This window comes from Cetorhinus maximus, chromosome 17 (assembly GCF_964194155.1).
Source record: "Cetorhinus maximus chromosome 17, sCetMax3.hap1.1, whole genome shotgun sequence".
NCBI classification, from domain to species: Eukaryota; Metazoa; Chordata; class Chondrichthyes; order Lamniformes; family Cetorhinidae; genus Cetorhinus; species Cetorhinus maximus.
The window spans coordinates 17,074,176-17,095,225 of record NC_135895.1 but is presented as its reverse complement, the minus strand read 5'-3'; the positions used below and the strand labels follow the sequence as shown (position 1 = coordinate 17,095,225).

Here is a 21,050-nt window from a genome sequence, read left to right as displayed (position 1 = left end):
GGAGAAAGAAAGCAGGAAACTATAGGTCAGCTAGCCTATCATCTGTCATTGGGCAAATGGTAGAATCCATTATTAAGGAGGTATTAGCAAGATGTTTAGAAAATCATAATACAATCAAGCAGAGTCTACATGGTTTGTGAGAGGGAAATCAAATTTGACAAATTTATTAGAGTTCTTTGAGGATGCAATGAGCAGGATGGTTAAAGGGGAACCAGTGGATGTAGTATATTTGGATTTCCAAAAGGCATTTGATAAGGTGCTACATAAAAGGTTACTGCACAAGATAAATGCCCATAAAGATAAGTGTGAAAGTAAGTTGTGAGGAGGCCATGGAGTCGGCAAAGACATATGGAGATGTTTAGATGAGAAAAAAATTGGCAGATGGAATATAATGTGGGAAAATGTGAGGCTATCCACTTTGGTAGGAAGAATAGAAAAGCAGAATATTATTTAAATGGAGAGAGACTAAAGAATATTGCGGTGGACAGGGTTTTTTCTTTCTTTATTCATTCATGGGATGTGGGCGTCATTTGTTGCCCATCCCTAACTGCCTGTGAACTGAAGGGCTTGCTAGGCCATTTCTGAGGGCAGTTAAGAGTCAGCCACATTGCTGTGGGTCTGGAGTCACATGTAGGCCAGACCAGGTAAGGATGGCGGATTTCCTTCCCTAAAGGCCATTAGTGAACCAGATGGGCTTTTATGACAACCGCTGATAGTTATCATGGTCACTATTACTGAGACTAGCTTTCAATTCCAGATTTTATTTATTTAATTTAAAATCCACCAGCTGCTGGTGTCAGAATTTGAACCCGTGTGCCCTGGATATTAGCCTAGACTTCTGGATTACTGGCCGAGTGACATTACCACTACATCACCATCTCCCCTAATTTGGAAGTCCTTGTTAATGAATAACAAAGTCAGCATGCATTAACAGCAATCAACTGGGAAGGCAAATGGAGTGTTGACCTTTATTACAAGGGGACTGGAGTATAAAAGTAGGGAAGCCTCACTAGAACTGTATAGCGTATTGGTGAGACCACACCTAAGAGTACTGTGTACAGTTTTGATCATCTTAAGGAGGGACATACTTGCATTGGAAGTAGTTCAGAGAACTTTCACTAAGCTGATTCCTGGGATAAAGGGATTGTTTTATGAGGAAATGTTTGAACATTTTGGGCCTTTGCTCATTGGAGAATGAGAGGTGACGAGGGGGCTTGATATGGTAGACACTGAGAGCATGTTTCCCCACGTGGGGAAATCCAAAACTAGGAGATATAGTTTTAGAAAAAGGGTCTTCCACTTAAGATGAAGGTGTGGAGGAATTTCTTCTCTGAGGGTCATGAACCTTTGGAATTCTGTACTCCAGAGAGCTGTGGGAGTTGAGTCATATTCAAGGCTGAAATATACATATTTTTGAAATGTAGGGGCGTCAAGGGTTATTGGGGCCAGACAAGAAAGTGGAGTTGAGGTCAAGATCAAATCAGCCATGATCTTATTGAATGGTGGACCAGGCTTGAGGGCTACTCCTGCTCCTATGTCTTAAGCTCTTAAATACTGCAATTAATCGCTACTAAAATTGTTATACTACAAGGCCATTTATTAAATGTACATTTCACCCTTATTTGCTAAATCCCAAACTGTTTTGTTTCAGTAAAAGATTATTTCAGTTTTTCCCCTTTTGTTATTCTGTTTCATCTTGCACATTTCCACATCCAAATGGCAGGCTGGCAGATTGCACTTGACCTACTAGGAGGTGCCATTTGTGGTTGCAGTCAGTTCAGGCAACTTTGTTTTTTCCGGCAGATGCAACTTAACATTGGAAGTCTGTTCCTTAGCAAAGTTTGCTTATAATTCAGAGTAGAATATTTAACTGTTTGTTTTGTGCAAAGCTGGTCACAGAATTCAATCCAAAGTGAGGTAGCTCAAGTATTAGTTCAGTTAGATCTCTTCGCTAACTGAGAAATCAGAGCTATAATGTCTCGATGCATGGCACTCTTTGGAGCTGGGTTTCAGAACAATGAAATGAGGGCTTTCAAAGTCGTCACTGAGTCTCAGAATGATCAGGAGTTATGGAAAATGCTTAAGAATCTAGGGATTGATGCTGACATTTTATTTGGTGTTTCTATCTGTTATGAGGGCATATGAAGCATTTGCATATGGCTAAAATCAAGTTGACAATCAGCTCTGTTAAATGGCAGCATATAAGATTGTGTTTCCGACATTAATATTTTTATTAACAAAGGGTTATTTACTTTGGAAAGTGCTTCATTCGTGCAGTTTCCCTTTCACATCAAAAGGCAACACTGCAAAAGCAGTGATTTCTTCAAATGAAAGCATTTGTCTCACATTGGGAGTTACATTAATTCCATCCTTGGTAGCTTTCCTGCCATGGCACTTGTTTAGTCAGGATAGTAAGTGAGGAAAAAAAACAAAGTTGCCTGAACTGATTGCAACGTCAAATGGCACCCCCTAGTAGGTCAAGAGCGCAATCTACCAGTCTGTCATTTGGAAGTGGCATTAAGGGAAGTACCCTTAACTTCTTTGCAGCCACCATCAGCACTATTCCATGTTAGTTAATGGGAATGTGCTCTGAGAGTTGAGATTGGAGGCTACCAGTTATGGATAAATTCTCTTGCAATAGCACACTTTGCCACTGTGAGGCCAAGAACCACTGAGGATAAATGGGTTTAAATGTTAAAAGGTAAGTTTCAAACAAAGGCTGTTTTGAATATCATTCAGTTAGTCAGCCATGATAATTACAAAATAATTAATGCATTGATGTGAAATAAAGTTTCTGAAAATTCAGACATTTTATTGATTCCTGCTCATAACACCATACTGTTTGAATATCATTGACACCTACATTTTTGAACAAATTGCTGTCTGTCTTAAGCAATGAAGCTAGAAAAGGTACTTGCAAATACAGATTTCCACATGTATGAAGTTTGATTGTATGTGCATTATTAGCGATCTTTGTATTCTGCTTTTTAGCAGCCCATATTTATTTTAAAAAGATCATTGTCTTAAATCTGTGACAATACGAACAATATAGTTTTGGTTTGGTCGAGCTTAGAAAACCTATAATGAAATTTTCATTTGAACTATTGTCCATCTTTTTATATATTAACAATTGTAGAAATGATATACATTTTTGTAATTTTTTTAACAGGATACAAAATCAGTGTGTTTGGACCCCCTTGCCTCCAATTGCAAGGAGACGCATCATGGCCTTGAATGACGCAGACATGGATGAGGAGTGTAAGGAGTAAGTATTTACTGTTTTACTTAATTACTTTGAAAAATGATTAAATGTCTAAAGTCTAGATGTTAGAGTATTTTACAATTGTATCTTAACATTGTTACAAACAGAGAAATTTGAATGACTTAACTGTCTGTAAAACATTTGTCATTACTAAAAAAAGCAAGCTCTCTAACTAAAGGGATCACAATGTAGTTACAATTCCTTTTGGAGCTTTTAGCACGTGTAACTCATGAAAGCAGGAAATTAATGATAACATTTTTCTAATTTTTCTATTGCCCTTCACTACAGTCTCATAAATTAATAGTGTGTTTTAAGGGTTTCAGAAGTTCATGTTACTGAATTTCTGTTGAATTGCAATTAAGCAGGGAAAAAGCTAAGCATTTAAGGGAAGATTCAGAAAAGAATATCAAGACCCCAGATTTGAGGTTCAGCCCAAGAATAAAATATGAGAATGTTTTAAAATACTGGAAAAGTAGGAAAGTCTAATTAATTCATGTCGAGTGCTTAATATGATTAAAATATTTTAATTCAGACCAATTTGAACTTTGCAAACATTTATTGTAAATACCATTACTGCTGGTTTTGATCCTTTAACAGGTCGTACTTAATGGCTTAGAAAAGCTGCTGCATCATACTGAAGTGGTTGTCAGAGGCAGCATTCATGTAGCATGCTTTGCTGCAATTCACTGTGTCTCGACTACCAGGACATTCATTCCCTGCAAAGTAACATTAGTGGGAAGGGTGAAAAAAAAATGCTGGGCTAAGTGCGATTCAGTGTTAACTGCACTAGTTGAAAGTATAGTTTGCTCTTGCGGTATAAGATTCTCTGCCAGAACACTATCTTGATAACTACTCTGAGCTATCCTGTTTCAAAAATTGACATCCCAATTTTGAGTATGACTGATAAAGTGGACAAGTATAAAACTGAGCTGACAAAAACAGCTGATTTCCTTGTCTTACAGAAAACGGTGCCTTTGAGATAAAAACACAAAATTCTGGAAATACTCAGCAGGTGTGGAGTGAAACAATTAATATTCCAGGTCAATGATCTTTTTTCAGAACTGATGAAAGGTCATCAATCTGAAACATTAACTCTTGTTTCTCTCTGCAGATGCTGCCTGACCTACTGAACAGTTCCAACATTTTCCGATTTTCTTACAGATTTCCATCTGCAGTATTTTGCTTTAAAATTGAGATATTGCAGTACCAAGAACCCATGTAAATCAGCAAGGAGAGGGGTGATCACTGAACAACATCTAGCACAGGTTACTATCCATGCAGCAGCGTTTGATGGATAAGTTGGAATTTATGGATAGCTGAGGAGGGGAGACCAGACAGGATAGCATGTGATTAGTCAAGTCTGGACATGACACAGGCACAGGTGAGAATTTCAGCAGCAGGTGGGCTAAGGTCAGGGTTGGAAGGCTTGTGTATATAATATTATGGAAGTAGAAGTAGGTAATCAGTGATGACAAGAATATGAAGTCAGAAGCTCAGTTTGGGGTTGAATTGAATGTCTGGATTAAGAACATAGCATAAGAATTAGGAGCTGGGGAAGACCATACGGCCCATCAAGACTGCTCTGCCATTCAGTACAAAATGGGTCCTTTTCTGGTTGGCAGGATGTGACGAGTGGTGTGTCGGTGTTGGGGCCTCAACTTTTTACAACTTATATAAATGACTTTGATGAAGGGACCGAAGGAATGGTTGCTAAATTTGCTGGCGAGACAAAGGTAGGTAGGGAAGTAAATTTGTGAATAGGATATAAGGAGGCTGCAAAGTGACATTTAAGTGAGTGGTCAAAGATCTGACAAATGGAGTATAATGTGGACAAATGTGAAATCATTCATTTTGGCAGGAAGAATAAAAAAGAAGCTTATTATCTAAATGGTGAGAGACTGAGGAGCTCAGATTCAGAGGGATCTGGGTGTCCTAGTGCATGAATCACAGGTATGCAGGCACAGCAGGTAATTCGGAAAGCTGATAGAATGTTATCATTTATTGTGAGGGGAATTGATCACAAAAATAGGATGTCCCAGAGAGTGATTCAAACCAGTAACTCCAATTCCCAAACCTTCCCTTTGTTCTGGGAAACCATATGAATAATTTTAAACCATTTATGAAGACAACTGCAGGCATTTCATCACCAACAAACTCAGAAAGGGGCCATCCATTGTTTAATGTTTTCCTACTTCTGACTCTGATCTTACTAAATAAACACAGGCCACCCTTTGAATTGCAATCACATTAGATCTGTTTGCCAGCCTCCCAAGCCAAGTACTTCCATTATCGTACATTTAAAAACATTGTCCCCAAACTAAAGGTTTTACTTCTAAAACATTCATGAGATTAGACATTTTCACAACAATAGTCAGAATTAATTTTAAACAATAACTATAGTTTTACATAGGTTGGGTGAAAATATTTTTATTTTAGGTTTTCATTAATTTCCTACATTTTTCAAAGAAACATATTTAATTGAAAAATAGAGTTATTTCTTGCAGCTTCCTGCATCTGCTTTAGGATAAGATCAATTTGAACTTGCATTCTCTGCACTAACAATGCAGAAATCATGGGCCAAAATTTCAAACATCTGCAGAGGAAGAACTGGAGGTGAATGGGCCTGAACTTTCCCTTCACCGACTGGCGTGCCAGTCTCCTTTGGTCTCATCCCCAGGCCACTTCTGTTTCAAGAGGTTCGTGGGGGGTGCGTGTGAGTGGTGGCGACCCACCAGGCCCCCTGAGCAGCCTATTAAGGCCGCTTAGCAGAAGCCAACTGAAAATGAGTCATCCACTCAGGGCAAAACACAGCCATGGCATGGAGGTGGCCTTATACGGTGGCATGCAGGTTATGGGGGCGGTGCTGGTAGGACAGCGACCCATCCACTATAGCCGTCGGGCCACAGCTATGGCCGCTGGCAGTCCAGTGGAGGGGTTACCCCCCCCCCAACTGTGGCCTTTTTAATCATCAAAATTTTAAAAATTCCTTCAGAGGGTGCCTCCATCTTTGAGGTGACAATTCAATTATTTTCCTCAATGTCAGTTGCATGTTTATTCCACAGTTTTATATTTAAGCGTTTTTCTCTGGTCATATTGTAATGAGAGCTCCATCTTGTCGGTTGTTAGCCTATTTGTATATATTTTTAGCTCATGGAGGAACCACAGCCCAAAATTGTTAGAAATGTCCTCTATGGTGACCAAGCAGATGTAGCATCAAAAGATTTGAGCTTCAGACTCTGATCTGAACCAATCTGTAAATTCTAACAGACAACATGCAATAATCCACCTTACCAATGTACAGGAAGGGACTTGTTCACAAGTCCTTTGAGTGCTTTATGAATTGGTCATAATTTTGGAAAGATTTTCTGATTATCTCAACGACAGACAGAAAATGCTGGAAATACTCATCAGGCTAGGCAGCACCTATGGAGAGAGAAACAAAGAGATGCTTTGGTCTGCTGCCTGGCCTGGTCCAGCATAGATTTCCACGATTGTAATATCTCACCTTTTAAACAGCTGACTGAGTTGTTTTATTGTCTGCAAACATAAATGGTCCAAAAATTATGCAGGAAATCTCTAAAACTTAATGTTACCCAGAAATTGACCTGTTTGCAACAATGAATTGGCTCCTACTGTATTTTTCTTGGAGCAGGAAGAGACAATCTTGAACCTATTGTCCAATTGAGCAAGAAAATATCTAAATGTTTTACTTCCATTTCAATCATTGGTTTCAGTTTTTTTACCTCCTGGAGATTTCTTCATTTTAATAAACCTATTTTAACCCCTCAAAGACCCTGATCGTGCTACTGGTAAGTACACTGTACTGCTGAGTAATGCCAACCACATCTTGGTGTTCTCATTCAACTCAGGGGCCAGCTTCTTCATAGATTCAGCAAGATTCTAACTGATAGCCTGGTTGTTGAAAGAAATTTCTATCTCAAAGGTTAGCACCATCTGTGGTTGATGTAATAGTGGCTTCCTGAAAAACACTATGAACAAAATTTATATAATCTAAACAGAGAAAATTGTCCTTGAATGTGTTTGTTTTATTATATTGTCAGATGTGTTGCATTTTTAAGTGCTTTAAACACCTTTCAGCCCTGGGATTCAATCCAAATCTATTAGAATACACACAGAAAGGAAGAGTTGCATTTAATTAGTGTCTTAGCATATCCCCCTCTTTCTCAAATGTCACCAAGTGCTTCACATACAACAAATTACTTTCAAGTGCAGTGACTATTGTTATCTAGTCAAATGCTGCAGTCATATGCATGCACAATAGCTCACAGCAATGGTATGAAATCCCTTTTTATTTCTCTATTTGGTGCTGAGTGAAGGAGTAATTTTAGAACTCACTGCTCTTCACAACTAAAGCAATGGGATCTTTGACATTCACTGGAACAGGCAGTGCTTGACAGGCTTAATATCTTATACAAAGGATAGCGCCCACAACCTGCTAACTTGGAAGACAATTCTACCATCTGAACCAAGCTGAATCACCGTGATAATTATTTTTCCTGGGACTTTTCTCTTAGGAAATGCTGAAGTCGGCTCTTTGAGACAGTGGTCCAGTCAATCCCAGTGCCCTGCTTATTCCGTTAGCTCTACAAATTTTTCCTTTTCAAGTTTATTTCTAATTCCCTTTTGAAAATTGCTATTGAATCTGCTAATATCACTCTTTCAGGCCATGCATTCCAGGACATCATAACTTGGTATCTAAAAAGAATTCTCCTCATTTTTCCTCTGGGTCTTTTGCCAAATATCTCAAATTTGTGTCCTCTGGTTACTGACTCACTCATTAGTGGAAACAGTTTCTGCTTACTCCTTTCAAAACCCTTCAATTGTGAACACCTCTATTAACTCTTCTCTTATACCTTTTGCGCGTTAAGGAGAACAATGCCGAGCTTCTCTTGACCTGAAACTCCAGCAAACCCCCTCTGCATCCTCCCAACAGCCTTGACACCCTTGCTAATATGTGGTGTCCAGAATTGGCCACAATACTTCAGCTGAGGCCTAATCAGTGTTTGATTAAGCTTTAGCATTACTCTCTTCCTTTTGTACTCTGTGCCAAGGATCCCTTGTGCTTTTTCAGTGGCTTTATCAATTTTTCCTGCCACCTCCTTTGCGTTTTCTTCCTGAAGATGTGGGTGACACTGGCAAGTAACATTCGTGACACACAAGTGCCGGGCAATGACCATCTCCAACAAGAGAGAATCTAACCATCGCCCCGTGACATTCAATGGCATTGCCATCACTGAATCCCCCACTATCAACATCTTGGGGGTTACCATTGACCAGAAACTGAACTGGACTAGCCATATAAATACTGTGGCTACAAGAGCAGTTCAGAGGCTAGGAATCCTGCAATGAGTAACTCGCCTCCTGACACCCCAAGGCCTGTCCACCATCTACAAGGCACAAGTCAGGAGTGTGATGGAATGCTCTCTGTTTGCCTGGATGAGTGCAGCTCCCACAACACTCAAGAAGCTTGGCACCATCCAGGACAAAGCAGCCCGCTTGATTGGCACCACATCCACAAACATTCACTCCCTCCACTACCAACGCACAGTCTCAGCAGTGTATACCATCTACAAGATACATTGCAGGAATTCACAAATGCTCCTTAGACAGCACCTTCCAAACTCACAATCGGTACCATCTAGAATGACAAGGGCAGCAGATAGATAGGAACACCACCACTTGGAAGTTCCTCTTCAAGTCACAACCACCCTGACCTGGAAATATATTGCTGTTCCTTCACTATCACTGGGTCAAAATCCTGGAACTCCCTTCCAAATAGCACTGTGGGTGTACCTACACCACATGGACTGCAGTGGTTCAAGAAGGCAGCTCACCACCACCACCTTGAGGGCAACTAGGGACAGGCAATAAATGCTGGCCCACATCGCATGAATGAATTAAAAAAGCTACGTTTATTGACCATCCTTAGTTACTCTGAGTAGATCATGATGGGTCTTTTATTTAAAATGTGGCAGTCCTTGTGGTGGTCTTAGGCAGAGAATTCTAGGATAATTCACCCAGTGACAAATATATGTTCAAGTCATGTGTGACTTGGAGGAAACCATATTCACAAAACATTTTAGCTCTCTTCCTCCTTGCTATCAGAGGGCACTAGGGAGGGAGTTATTGTCGAAGAAAGTAGTGAATTGTAGCAGTGCATATGGTGGTTAATACCTCAGCTATAGTACGCTGATGATGGCAGGAGTGAATTTGCAAAGTTTGCCAATCAAGCAAACTGATGTGCCCTGTACGATTTTGAGATTTTTGATTGCAGCTATGGCTGTGCTCATTCAGGCAGGAAGTGAGTTTTCCATCATGCTTTAGATATGAAGCACATAGATGGTAGAGAGATGAACCACTCATCGGAAAACTTTGAGCTTTTTTTTATAAACCTTGACTAATTCTCCATTACATTGATATATTTTTGAAGCTGAGCCTTGTTTTGTCGGGAACTGCACTGCACATAGCTTTAAGGTGCTTGTACATTTTAAAAAGTACAGCAAATCTGTGGTTCTTTCTATGTTGGCTGCCTCACTTTCCTTGTTCCAATGGTAGTAGAGAGCTGCTATCCTTAGGATCTTTGAAGAGATTTTGCTAGGTTTGCTTCTGCTTGGCATCAGTACAACAAAGAGTTGTAGAATTGTGTTATTCTTTAATATTTATTCACGAAACTGATACTGACGCTAGCAGTTTAATTTATTATTTGATAATGAAACATTATGAAGGTTTAAAATCAAATGATAAATACGCCCCTTATAAAAGCAATTTAATTCTTGCTGCTTCCCTTAATATTGGTTCATTGTTTTTCTTGACTGCAAGATTAACAGGACAGACTCATGTTTGTCCTGTCGCCAGAACATGTGATTAGTGCAATAAAACAAGCCTGCTGTACCAGTAAAAGGAATCTGTTATAATCGTAATCAGCAAACCTCTCAAAATGGCTAGGTAGTTCGAATTCACATGAAATTTGAATTTTAAATTGATACACTTGATCTTCTTAGGAAGTGAAACACTTTAGTTAAGAGATGTAATTTCTGTTATCCTAATATGCATAGATTGAAATAATCACTTGGAGTGTCCCTATTTTGTAGTTTGTATAAGGATCTTTTATTACTTAATCTAGAAACAGATTAATTTTAATTACCTTGTGTACAGTTATAACATTGCTTGATCTAACAATTTAAATTGAATTGCAATTATTTCATTTCTTAAAAAAATATAAATTGTACACATTTGTATGGTGTGAAGTGCCAATATAGCAATTATATACAAATTGTTACTTTTCACGGAATTTAGCTGTGCATTTTGCATTGCAGTCTTATCTATTTTTCAATTGAATGGCAATGTTCCAAAACCACAATTTTGCCTAGATTTGTGACTATTTGGCAAGAAAGCACTGATAATTCTTCTTCATGGTAATATATCTCCAGTATTAATGGCTGGTTTATTGCACAGCAGCCTTCAACAAAATATTTAGCATTTCCAGAGCTATACCTTATTCATGCACCTTATGAAGGCTTATAAGATCACCTAGATACTAAACCGACAATCATTGTTTTCCACTAATGCTTGATAACTTTTTGGCTAGCCTATTGCGCTCAACCAGTTACAAACGACCAAATTAAACAAATACAGCCTGTATGGTCCTCATGAATAAATTGCAAGGAAGAAGGAATGTATTATAGAAGAACAACAACAATAATTGACTCTAAGAATTTTGACTGCACACCTGAAGAACTTTGGGATTGTACTCCAGATTATCAAGTATATGCTGATGGGGCAAAATAAAGTACTAGTGCCACTGTTGACCAGGCTTGGATCATGTAAAAGGAAGTGAGGAATTCTTGGAACTGTAAGATAGAATGAAATTTGTGAGGTTTCAAGTATCTGCGTTTTGTAGTAACGAAACATTATCTTTAATTGACAATATAGAAATATATAAGATATTTAATTTAGTTAGCTGCAAGTAAAAATCGAGGTTGTCCAATTATTTCAGCTAACCAAAAATCCCTAATTGATCATACAGCAGGAAGCTTTGGACTCTTGGTCAGAGTATTTGCCTTGTAATTGTTGGAATGGCTCAGTGGAGCATCACCTCAGGATAACAGATTTCCCAAAGTTCATTTTTTCATTTTGTTAGATTTGTACCTAATAAACCAGAGCATTGTGGAGCAATTCTGTTATGGCAATGTTCCTCCCATCCCGCCCCACTCTGAAATGTACTGCTGAGAAGATGTTTTTATGGTACTATAAGACACTTGAAAATTGTAGATCATAGTTCTTCATTTGATCCTGTTGTTAAAATCAAATGTGACTTCTCAATTTCAATCATTTATAGGATCATAGAAGTTGCAGAAAGGGGCCATTCAGCACATTGTACCTGTGCCGGCGTTAGTTCTTCAATTGGAGATGCCTACTCAAATGCCAATCCTTTGCCCTTACCTATGCCCTTTTTATTCTTCCTTTTAAGGTTGTTCTCCAATTTTCTTTCAAATTATGTTATAGTCTCCGGCTTAATATCCCTTTGACTATTCTAATACTCTCTGTAAACCTCAACTTATCCAAAGTTCTTCAGCCTGTACCCTGTTTCAATTGTCGTCATCATCATCATCTTGCTGACCTACCTCTGCTTCCAGTACTACAATGCCTCAAATAAAATCCCCATCCCCCTTTTCAAATCCCCTGGAGACCTTGCTGCTCTCTGTTGCTGTAATCTCCAAGAGCTCTACAACCCTACCCAGATTCTGAATTCTCTAACTCTGGCTTCTTGGGTGTCCCCTGTCCCTTTATCACACTGGCAGCTATGCCCTCAGTAGCCTAGGTCTCACCCTCTGAAGCTCCCTTTCTAAACCCCTCCACCTCTCCATCTCCTCCTTAAGACCCTTTTAGTCACCCTTCCTAGTACCTCCTCTTTTGCCTCAGTATCCATTTTTTGATTATACCTCTGAAATGCTTTGGTAGGTTTTGCTGTTAAATGCAGGTTGCTATGGTGGTAAAGCTTTTAATGTTATAATAAACATTTGTGTGGGAAGAAAGTCTAATTTCTTACATTCTTTAGTTTTAACCCTGAATTTATTTCACAGTGCTATAGTTTTGTGAACTGGTGGGAAAAATCTTTCATAAATAACTCTCTACAAACTGTACTTTTAGAAACCTCTGATATTCAGTTTGACTTCTTCTGTTCCACTGAAAATGTACCCAATTTTTGGACCCTTTCTCCAGAACTATAATTTTTCATTCTTGGTATCATTCTAGTGATGGGCCTAGTATAATTCTTAAGCCCAGAAATGTTCTCAATTCTCCAATCTGAGATAACCAATAGTTTGTACAAATTCAGTCTTCCTTTCCCTGCTTTTTACATTCAGTGAACCTGTATGTAAAGCCTAGAATATCGTTTGCTTTTTAACGATCATTTCTGCTGTTTAACAATTTATATTTCCACCTCAAAGTTTTCCTCTTCCTCCACTTTTAAGAACCATACAACTTAAGGTATGATTCCTTTCAATGTTTTTACCATACTGTAGTACTTCACATTTCCCTGCATTGAATTACATCTGCCTGTTTGTTGCCTGATTACCTACTGTTTTCTTCCTGTGTTTATCATATCCGTAATTTGTTATCATCAAAAAATATTGGTAACACTACTCTTGTATCCAAATCATTTATGTAAATGGAAATCAAAAAGAGTTTGCAGCACAATTGTTTGGAATACAACATTACCTGTACCAGTTAGTGCAAAAAGCATTCACTACCTTGTCCTATGCTTTCTCTTCCCTAGCCATCATTCTTCCCTAGCCATCATTCTTTTCATGGAGCTCTATTTCCTTTAATACTACGTGCCTTAATTTTAGCAACAAGTCTCTTGTGTAGCACCGTACCCTGAAATCCATAGCTACACAACATCTGATATGTTCTGTGTATCCGTACATTGTAGTGGTAATTATGCACCCCTGAAGGGTAGGGGTGCTGTGTTTGTAGATCATTTGCTGCCAGATTTGTGATTGCGTTATTGCGACTCTATCTCTGACCCATACTCATGCCAGTGCAGCTCCCCATTTGGAGCATGGGATCATGGATTTTTTTCTTAGCCAAGTGACCGAGCTTTTGCAAACACATGGTGACTGTTCTTGATGACCAAAACTGAATAATTGGTTATTCATCTCATTGTTGTTTATGGGACTTTGCTGTGCATAAATTGGCGGTTGCATTTCCCTGGAAGGTAGCAGGTGCTGCATTTGGAAAGTAATTCATTAGCTGTGAAGTGCTTTGGGACACCCTGAGGATGTGAAAGGCGCTCTATAAATTCATGTTCTTTTCCCCATTCAGTTGATCAGTGGTTCTCAAACTTTTTTGGTTGAAAGACTGTTTTTCAATTGTGTTAGTAATCATGGATACCCCCTTCTAAGATGTGGTACTTATGAGATGCACAATATTTTAATAATGCTTTAAAATAAAACAGATATTTACTAACAGATAAAAGCAAAATACCGCAGATGCTGGAAATCTGGAATAAAAACAGAAAATGCTGGAATAACTCAGCAGGTCTGACAGCACCTGCGGAGAGAGAAACAGAGTTAACGTTTTGAGTCCATATGACTCAAAAGCAGGCTGAGCAGGCTCAAAGGGCTGAATGACCTACTACTGCTCCTAGTTTCTATGACTTCTTCAGAAATTATTATTATTTGCTTATAGATATTAGTGAGATTGGTGCTTCTCACTGTAGAGTCTTTCTGACCTCGGCAGGAGCCCAGGGAGAGCAGAAGCTCAGGGAGGGCAGAACACATGAAGAGCATAGGAGAGCAGGGGGAAAGCCGGAGCAACAGGGAAGTACATCGTGGTGAGAGTAGAAGCATATGGGCAGCACAGGGGCCCAGGAAAATGCAGAGCAAGCTTCTGGCTGCTGCACGCTGGCTAACTCTTGACCACAGCATCCTGGATGGTTGCTCACACAGCCTACCTGTGGGCTGGCCATTCATTGTGGACCCCTGGAAACTCCCTGCAGATGCCAGTTTGAGAACCACTGCTATAGATTCTGCCAGGTCAATGCTTCACTCCCAGCCTGCCTAATTTCAGTTGAATCTGGGATAGGTGGGGTAGAAGATTGGATGGGGAGCAATTCTACTGGTTTCTGGATGGTATTGCGACTTTCGGATTTGCTATTGGAAATGACAGGCATTAAAAAACTCTTTCGAGTTATCAACAGTCACAGATTACAACTCTTTCGAGTACAATCACAGTTCTTGGTTTCCGGGAGTGGGACATGAACCCACAACCCTCTGATTCAAAGGCGAGGGTGCTATGAACTGAGCCACAGCTGACACCTCCATGACAGGCATTAAATGTGTCTGCTGAAACATGGGTATTAATTGTATATTAATTGTTTAATTATATTCAGGTGGTCTGCATTATCTGGAAATTCATTTGTGTTCCTCTATATCGGAGGTGTCAGCTGTGGCTCAGTCCATAGCACCCTCGCCTTTGAATCAGAGGGTTGTGGGTTCATATCCCACTCCTGGAAACCAAGAATTGTGATTGTACTCGAAAGAGTTGCAATCTGTGACTGTTGATAACTTGAAAGAGTTATATCGGAGCAGATTTTAACTCTACAAGAGTTATATCGGAGCAGACTGAAACTGGTTGTTGGGTTTGGAGGTGCATGTTTGTAATATGTCCCCACAAATAAAAGCTCAAGTGTGTAATGATTAAGCACCAGCCCTATCCTTCCCTGCTTGGCTATTTAGAGTGCAACAGTGGTTAAGTGTGTTCAAATTACAGGGTAATGATGACTTTACTGGTAGAGCAATACTAGACACAGAGGATCTCAATGTGTTACTTACATTCAGCATTGCTGTGGTGGGCAGGAACGTATTACATTTTAATTCTCACCGCCAAGGGAGTATAATCGATCATGGGGTGGTAATTGTACTTCCACCCTCAGAAATTAAAAGCTGATTCAGCTATGTGAGTGCAGGCCAAGGTTCAAAATACATGGAGGTGGCAAACAAATTTGCTCTCAACATCACAATGCCTACAAAAAACCAATGACAGGAGTAAGAAAGGTCGCCCCCGTACAATATTACTTTACACTATGGCCTCTCCATGGTCCAGGACTGAACACTTGCAGGCGCAAGGGTCTTGTTGAGATTGGAAAAATATGCAATGTTTGATTTGAGGAGCAGCGACCGTGGGAGAGACAGAATCTGTGAGGAGCTACTCCTCCAGCATCAGAACTTGGAAGTCAATGCATAGTTGACACTTTTCTCCTCCCTTTGGAATTATTTATGTTTTTTTACAATCCTTCTGTATTTGAGTTTTTTTTATTGGGGGAGGGAGGGGGCTGTTTCTGGCAGCCACTGGGGAGGGTGTACTTAGATAAGTCTTTCTTTTAACAATTTATACTCCCTACCCCCATCCCTCTCCTCCCCCCTATTTCAATAAAGAAAAATAAAAAAATTGGGATCATGGCACCACTATCAGCTGATCTGGAGGAGAGAGGGAGGCCAAGAAGGTGTCGGGTGTCAGATCCAGTGCAGGTAAAGGAACTCTGGCTGTGTCTGAGAGAGTTTAGAGGTGTTGGGGGTTGGGGGGTGGGGGGGGGAGATGTTGGTGGAGGAAGAGGGAGGGAGAGAGACAGAAAGGAGAGGGGATTTGGGGGAGAAGGAGGCCTCTTAGGGCAAGAAAGGGGGAGAGAGGGTGTGGGTAACAGGCAACATTGCTCACTTTCACACTTGCAGCTTATTTTGTTTATGTATATGATTTCCCACACTTTTTTTTAAAAGAAATCTTTATTTTTCCTTCTAAAACCCTCCTCCTGGGCCTGGCTTTCAAGTTTACAAACTCTGGCACAAAAATAACCTAATAATAAAAAAAAATTAAATCTTTTCTTCCTCTTGTATATTTGTCTAACAAATTATTTAGTAAGTTTAAAGTTGAGAGACCCGGGGTAGAGGGAGAAAAGATATTGTGGGGGAAATCCAGTTTTTTTTTGTTCCCCTTAAGTTTTTTAAAAAAATGTTTCTACTTTCAAAGTGTCTGCCTGTATACAAGCTTTTTTTTGACTATCATTGTGCATGCTTTTAATTGATATGTAGGAAAAGTTGGGAGTCCAGTCGACCAAGAAGAGCCTGGCCTTCCAGCTCTTGAGTTTGCTTTAATACCAGCCACTGGAGGAGGCTGAGGGGCTGGGGTGGGGGTTGATGGTAGTGGATGAAGGAAAACCGTTTAATTGTTGTAGGATTCTTGCCCACTTACCTAGCATTGAGCCTCTTATTTTTTTTCCCTTTAATGGAAACTTTATTTTTCAAGTAGCTCTTGAAAACCAAATGGTAACCCTGCGAAAATCAAGAGCTCTCAAGCAAATTTCAAAGAGCCCTCGGGGGAGGGGTGGGTGGGTGGGGGAAATTATCTTGACCTCTGATGCAGGTGTCTGAGGTCAACTTGTGGCCAAACTACTGGACAAAAATTCTGTCTCATCATAGATACTGCAGGATTCTGCCAATGTAGAAAATCTTACCATGGAGGTTTACTCACAATGGAGGTAACACGAATTGGCCTGTAATTTCCTAGGTTATTACCAATGGTTGCCTTCCTTCAATTCTTTATTTACAATTACCGTCGTAAAAAAAATATTTGAGGGCCAAAATTTGAATTTGTAGCACCATTTTTTGGGTGTTCTAAGTGCTTTAGAGGTCCAAAATGGTAACCGGTGTGTGATGTTTATTCTGGTGTAAGTCACGTTAGATGCCAAATTGGTGAGGCTGTTAGCATATGTGCATTTAGTCTCCGGTGGAAGTGTTCTGAGTGGGCAAATCATGATGTCAGTGCTGCCATTTTGGAGCACAAAACTCCAACTAACACACACTCTCAACCACGTACGACGGAGTATATGTTCAGGAGCCCGAGTTCTCCCATGGTCTGTCATTTCCAGGTCAGAATCAGTTGTAGATTGACTTTTCAGCTGCTGCTCCAGCCATAATGCACCTCCCGTTTAAGAAGCGCAGGCTGAGTTTAAGTAGTACAAACTAGCTTCTTTTAACTGATGCTAACCCCTCTCAATTTTGGGCCTCCTGCAGAGAATTGCAGTCACTCAAAAGCAAAGTTAGTGCTGGCTGCACGCTGCAATCATGGCAATGATCAGGCAGCACGAAGTTGGCATGCAGCCTGCATCGGAAGCAGTGGATGTGGGTTAATTGAACGCCGTGATCCCTGAGCTCCACTTGGGGCATTATTGAATGCCATAGCCTTGGAAAATTATGGCTGTTGGCTCTCTCCTCTCAATATTCTAGGGTGCATATCACCTTTACTATATGACTTTCTAACTTTTAGTTTCATTCAGTTTTTCAATACAATTTCCTGTTGAATATTTATCTTGCTTCATAGCTCTTCTATAGCTTACACAGACACTCCTACAATCCTGATTTCACCTTCCTCCAAAAGCTGAGCTGTAATGCTTCCCATTCTTTCACTTTCAAGGATAAGATTTCTTGCTTCCAAACAAAGAGGTCCATACGTTATTTGGTTACCCTTTTAGTTCTTTTAGAAACTCGATATTTCACTTAATGTTGACTGCCAGCCGGCCTTCATTCCTCTTAGCCATCCTATTGTCCCTGTTGTTTTCTCTTCAGCGTTTTTTACATCTTGGTTTTCTTTCATTATCCTTCTTCAGTCAAATACTCAGTGATCCAGCAATGGAAGAATTCAGTTTATTTCTTTTCATCTTGTAATTAATTGAGGAGTCTTCCAACTCACCATATTCTCCTGATTATCTAGTTCAGCTTGAGGCAGTTTGTTTTCGCTGTGTGTAGATGGGACCCATTCTTCACCTCATTGGCTCTTTGAGACACCAGCTGCAATGTACTGTTCATAGTAATGTCAGTTTGATAATTTATGCTCTACAAATATCATGCTGTTATTTTGGTAAAGACTGGTGGAGAAAGAAGCAGGAAGAAAGAACCATACTAGCTTCAACGACCACAATGTCTGAACTAGTTCTCAGTTTCAGACTGAACTATAAATTCATGAGAATCCAAACTACTTCGTTATGAAGGCTTTTAATGATGGTAGTTCAGTGTACTTTTGTCCTACCGTGTCTTTGGAGAATTGCTGTAGCAGGTTGGAGCATTTTTCAGGACAAAGATAGGTTTAATGAACATAGGAGAAGATGAGCATTGTGCTTTATGTAGCTTCCTAATGATAGAAGTTTTTTTTCTCTCAGGATATGAAAGTTTTTGTTTTGTCATGAACATTGTAACGTGTGGTTTAACCCTGATCTTTTTAAAATAAATTTTTAAAATATGTACAAAATTGAATAACCAACTTTTAAAATGCCATTATTTGCTTACTATCTGTGCAACATTGACTTGAAGTTTTTTTTTTAAGTATTTACATTTATTGTCTTTAGCTTTGTTGAATTATTCTATGATTTTGTGTCTGGATTCTTTGTTCTAATTCAAAAATATTAGCTGACAGTAAGCATAGAAAATGTTCTTTATTTACACGCAATATCAATTTAATATTAGAGGAATATTCTATCATAAATGATGATTAGAGAACAAAAAGTGGGCAGCATAGCACTGATGACAGAAAGGTTGTACTTAATCTGTATTACTAAATGACCCAGGAAGCTTGCTCAAAGGGATTACAGAATAATTATGTTAATATGCAATTATCACCTCATTTTTTCTGCAGTAACCTCAAGATGTAGTGCAATATGGGTGTTATAGCAAGTGCTGATAGTTTGCAAAAATACTGACATTTGAGATTTCTAAGGAAAGTCAATAAGGATAGCTTCATTATAGTCTCTTGTCATAATGAAAGAAAATGTCTGACCTTTTATGTACATGTTTTGTTCATGAGCATTATTTTTGTATTAGTGAATTTGATACAGCTTTAAAGGAAGGTATCCACATGCAATATTATAGGGAATTCAACATATCTGATTGTTTTTAAAAAAAAGGATTAAACTACATGTTATAATGTTCATTATGTTGGTGAGATCAAGACAAAACAACAGCTTTTATATCCTGAGAATTTAAAAAAAAGCACTTCTATTAGGAAGCTACATGATGATGCACAATGCTCATCTGTGTTCATTTTTTTAAACAATATGTTGTAATTTGTACATTTTAATGACTTGTCAAAAACCCTCAATAATTGTACAATGAATTTGTACTGCTTTATGCTTACATGGCACCGGTATCTTTTAATTTTGTGAATTTTGCTGAGCTTACAAAATTTAATCGGATGGCGTTTTCTTTTTGGACATTGATCTATAAGTACATAGGCTGTGCAGTTAAAGGACTTGAATGTGCTGTTTCTATATAACTTGTAGAGAGGGCTCTTAATAGAATACTTTTAATAATGAGAACCACAATTTGAGACCATTCGTGATATTGTGAGGGTTTGCTATCCTGCTGTTCAGTGGGTACCATTGAAGTTTGCTTTAAATGGGAAACGTCTGTTCTTTCTTTGAACCCCTAACACCAGAACAGATGGGTAGAATATAGAGCACGGAAGGTTTTACCTCTGAGGTGGTAACAGTGAAGCCACCACTCATTAACACTGAATTTACCACTTCGTTAGCAACGTCGCTTCCTGTTGAGAAAAGCTAGTACAGGTACAGCATATTAAATTAACTGAGCATACATTTGGCTATGGATCTTGGACACCAGAGTCATTTTGAAATTAAAGCTTTCACCATTTCTGAGTGTTGCAGCTGGTTTTAAATGCTTGTTATTTTTTTTCTGTTTGATTACAAATTAAATGAGAGCTTTTGGAAGGAAGGATGTGTTATAAAACTCCCAGTGCTCACTGTCACAGCAATTAATTTTACAGCACTTGTTCTGTACAGGTTGCTCATATTGATTAAAATCAGTTAAGGTAAATGAGACAAACATTATAGCATTTCCAGGCTTGTTTTCCTATTCATTGACATTTTCAGTCGTGATTCTTAGCACCTGTTTGTACGTGCCCACCCCTTAGCTTCTGCTGCGTATTTAACACAGAGACTCATGCTGGGAACTGTTTTAGCACCATTTTAGAGTGATAACATTGAATATGATCTCATTGGAAGTGTATTTTGTTCCCATGGAAATTGGTCAATTTTAGCAGCAGCTGAGAGTTTTGAAGGGGAAACAGGAAGGTTGTAACTAAAATGTGTGGAATCTTGATTCTTCACACATAATTAAAGTTCCCAGTATTTGAGAAAGACAGCAGGAATCGTTTTTCTTCAGCAACAGACAAGATGTAGATGTAATAGATGTTGAAACCACTAATCTCTTGGTTGATGAAGCAGTTGCACCTTTAATTCAAAGTTGATTTAGGTCTTTATAATAATTTCAGTTGTGCAGTTAATCTAACGTAAAAATATTGTAAATAAAATATAATTGTCTATTTTAAGTATTCCGTTGAGCTGTGTTTGAGTAATATAATTGAGTGTATTCTAGAGATTTTGAAAGATTTGCAAACCACGGAGTTGTAAAGGTTAAATTTGTTTCATAATTCACCAGTACTTCATTTCATATTGTACAGAGTACTCATTTCACTACAATACAGGTAGAAATCTGCAGCTTAAATTAATTTAATTTGCACCTGACATTGTTTAACAGTATTTTTTATTTAAATATGTTTACTCTTTTTAGATGCATGTAGAAATACATAAATGGAATAAAAGGTTTAACCAGCTCTTTTGTGTAGTATTTTAGCTGACATTTATATTTATGGTGTAGATTTGTATACCAGGTATGGGCCAAAATCTTTAGGCTGTACA

The 21,050-nt window shown here is 38.9% G+C and overlaps 1 protein-coding gene across 1 annotated transcript in view; it reads left to right on the top strand.

Annotated features, from left to right (window-relative positions):
• Positions 1-21,050, top strand: part of znf644b (zinc finger protein 644b) — a 128,245-nt gene that overhangs the window by 82,111 nt on the left and 25,084 nt on the right. Inside the window, exon 2 of the mRNA XM_078560770.1 lies at positions 3,170-3,265. Within this exon, the coding sequence (XP_078416896.1) occupies positions 3,170-3,265 (96 nt within the window). The remainder of the gene's footprint in view (positions 1-3,169; positions 3,266-21,050) is intronic.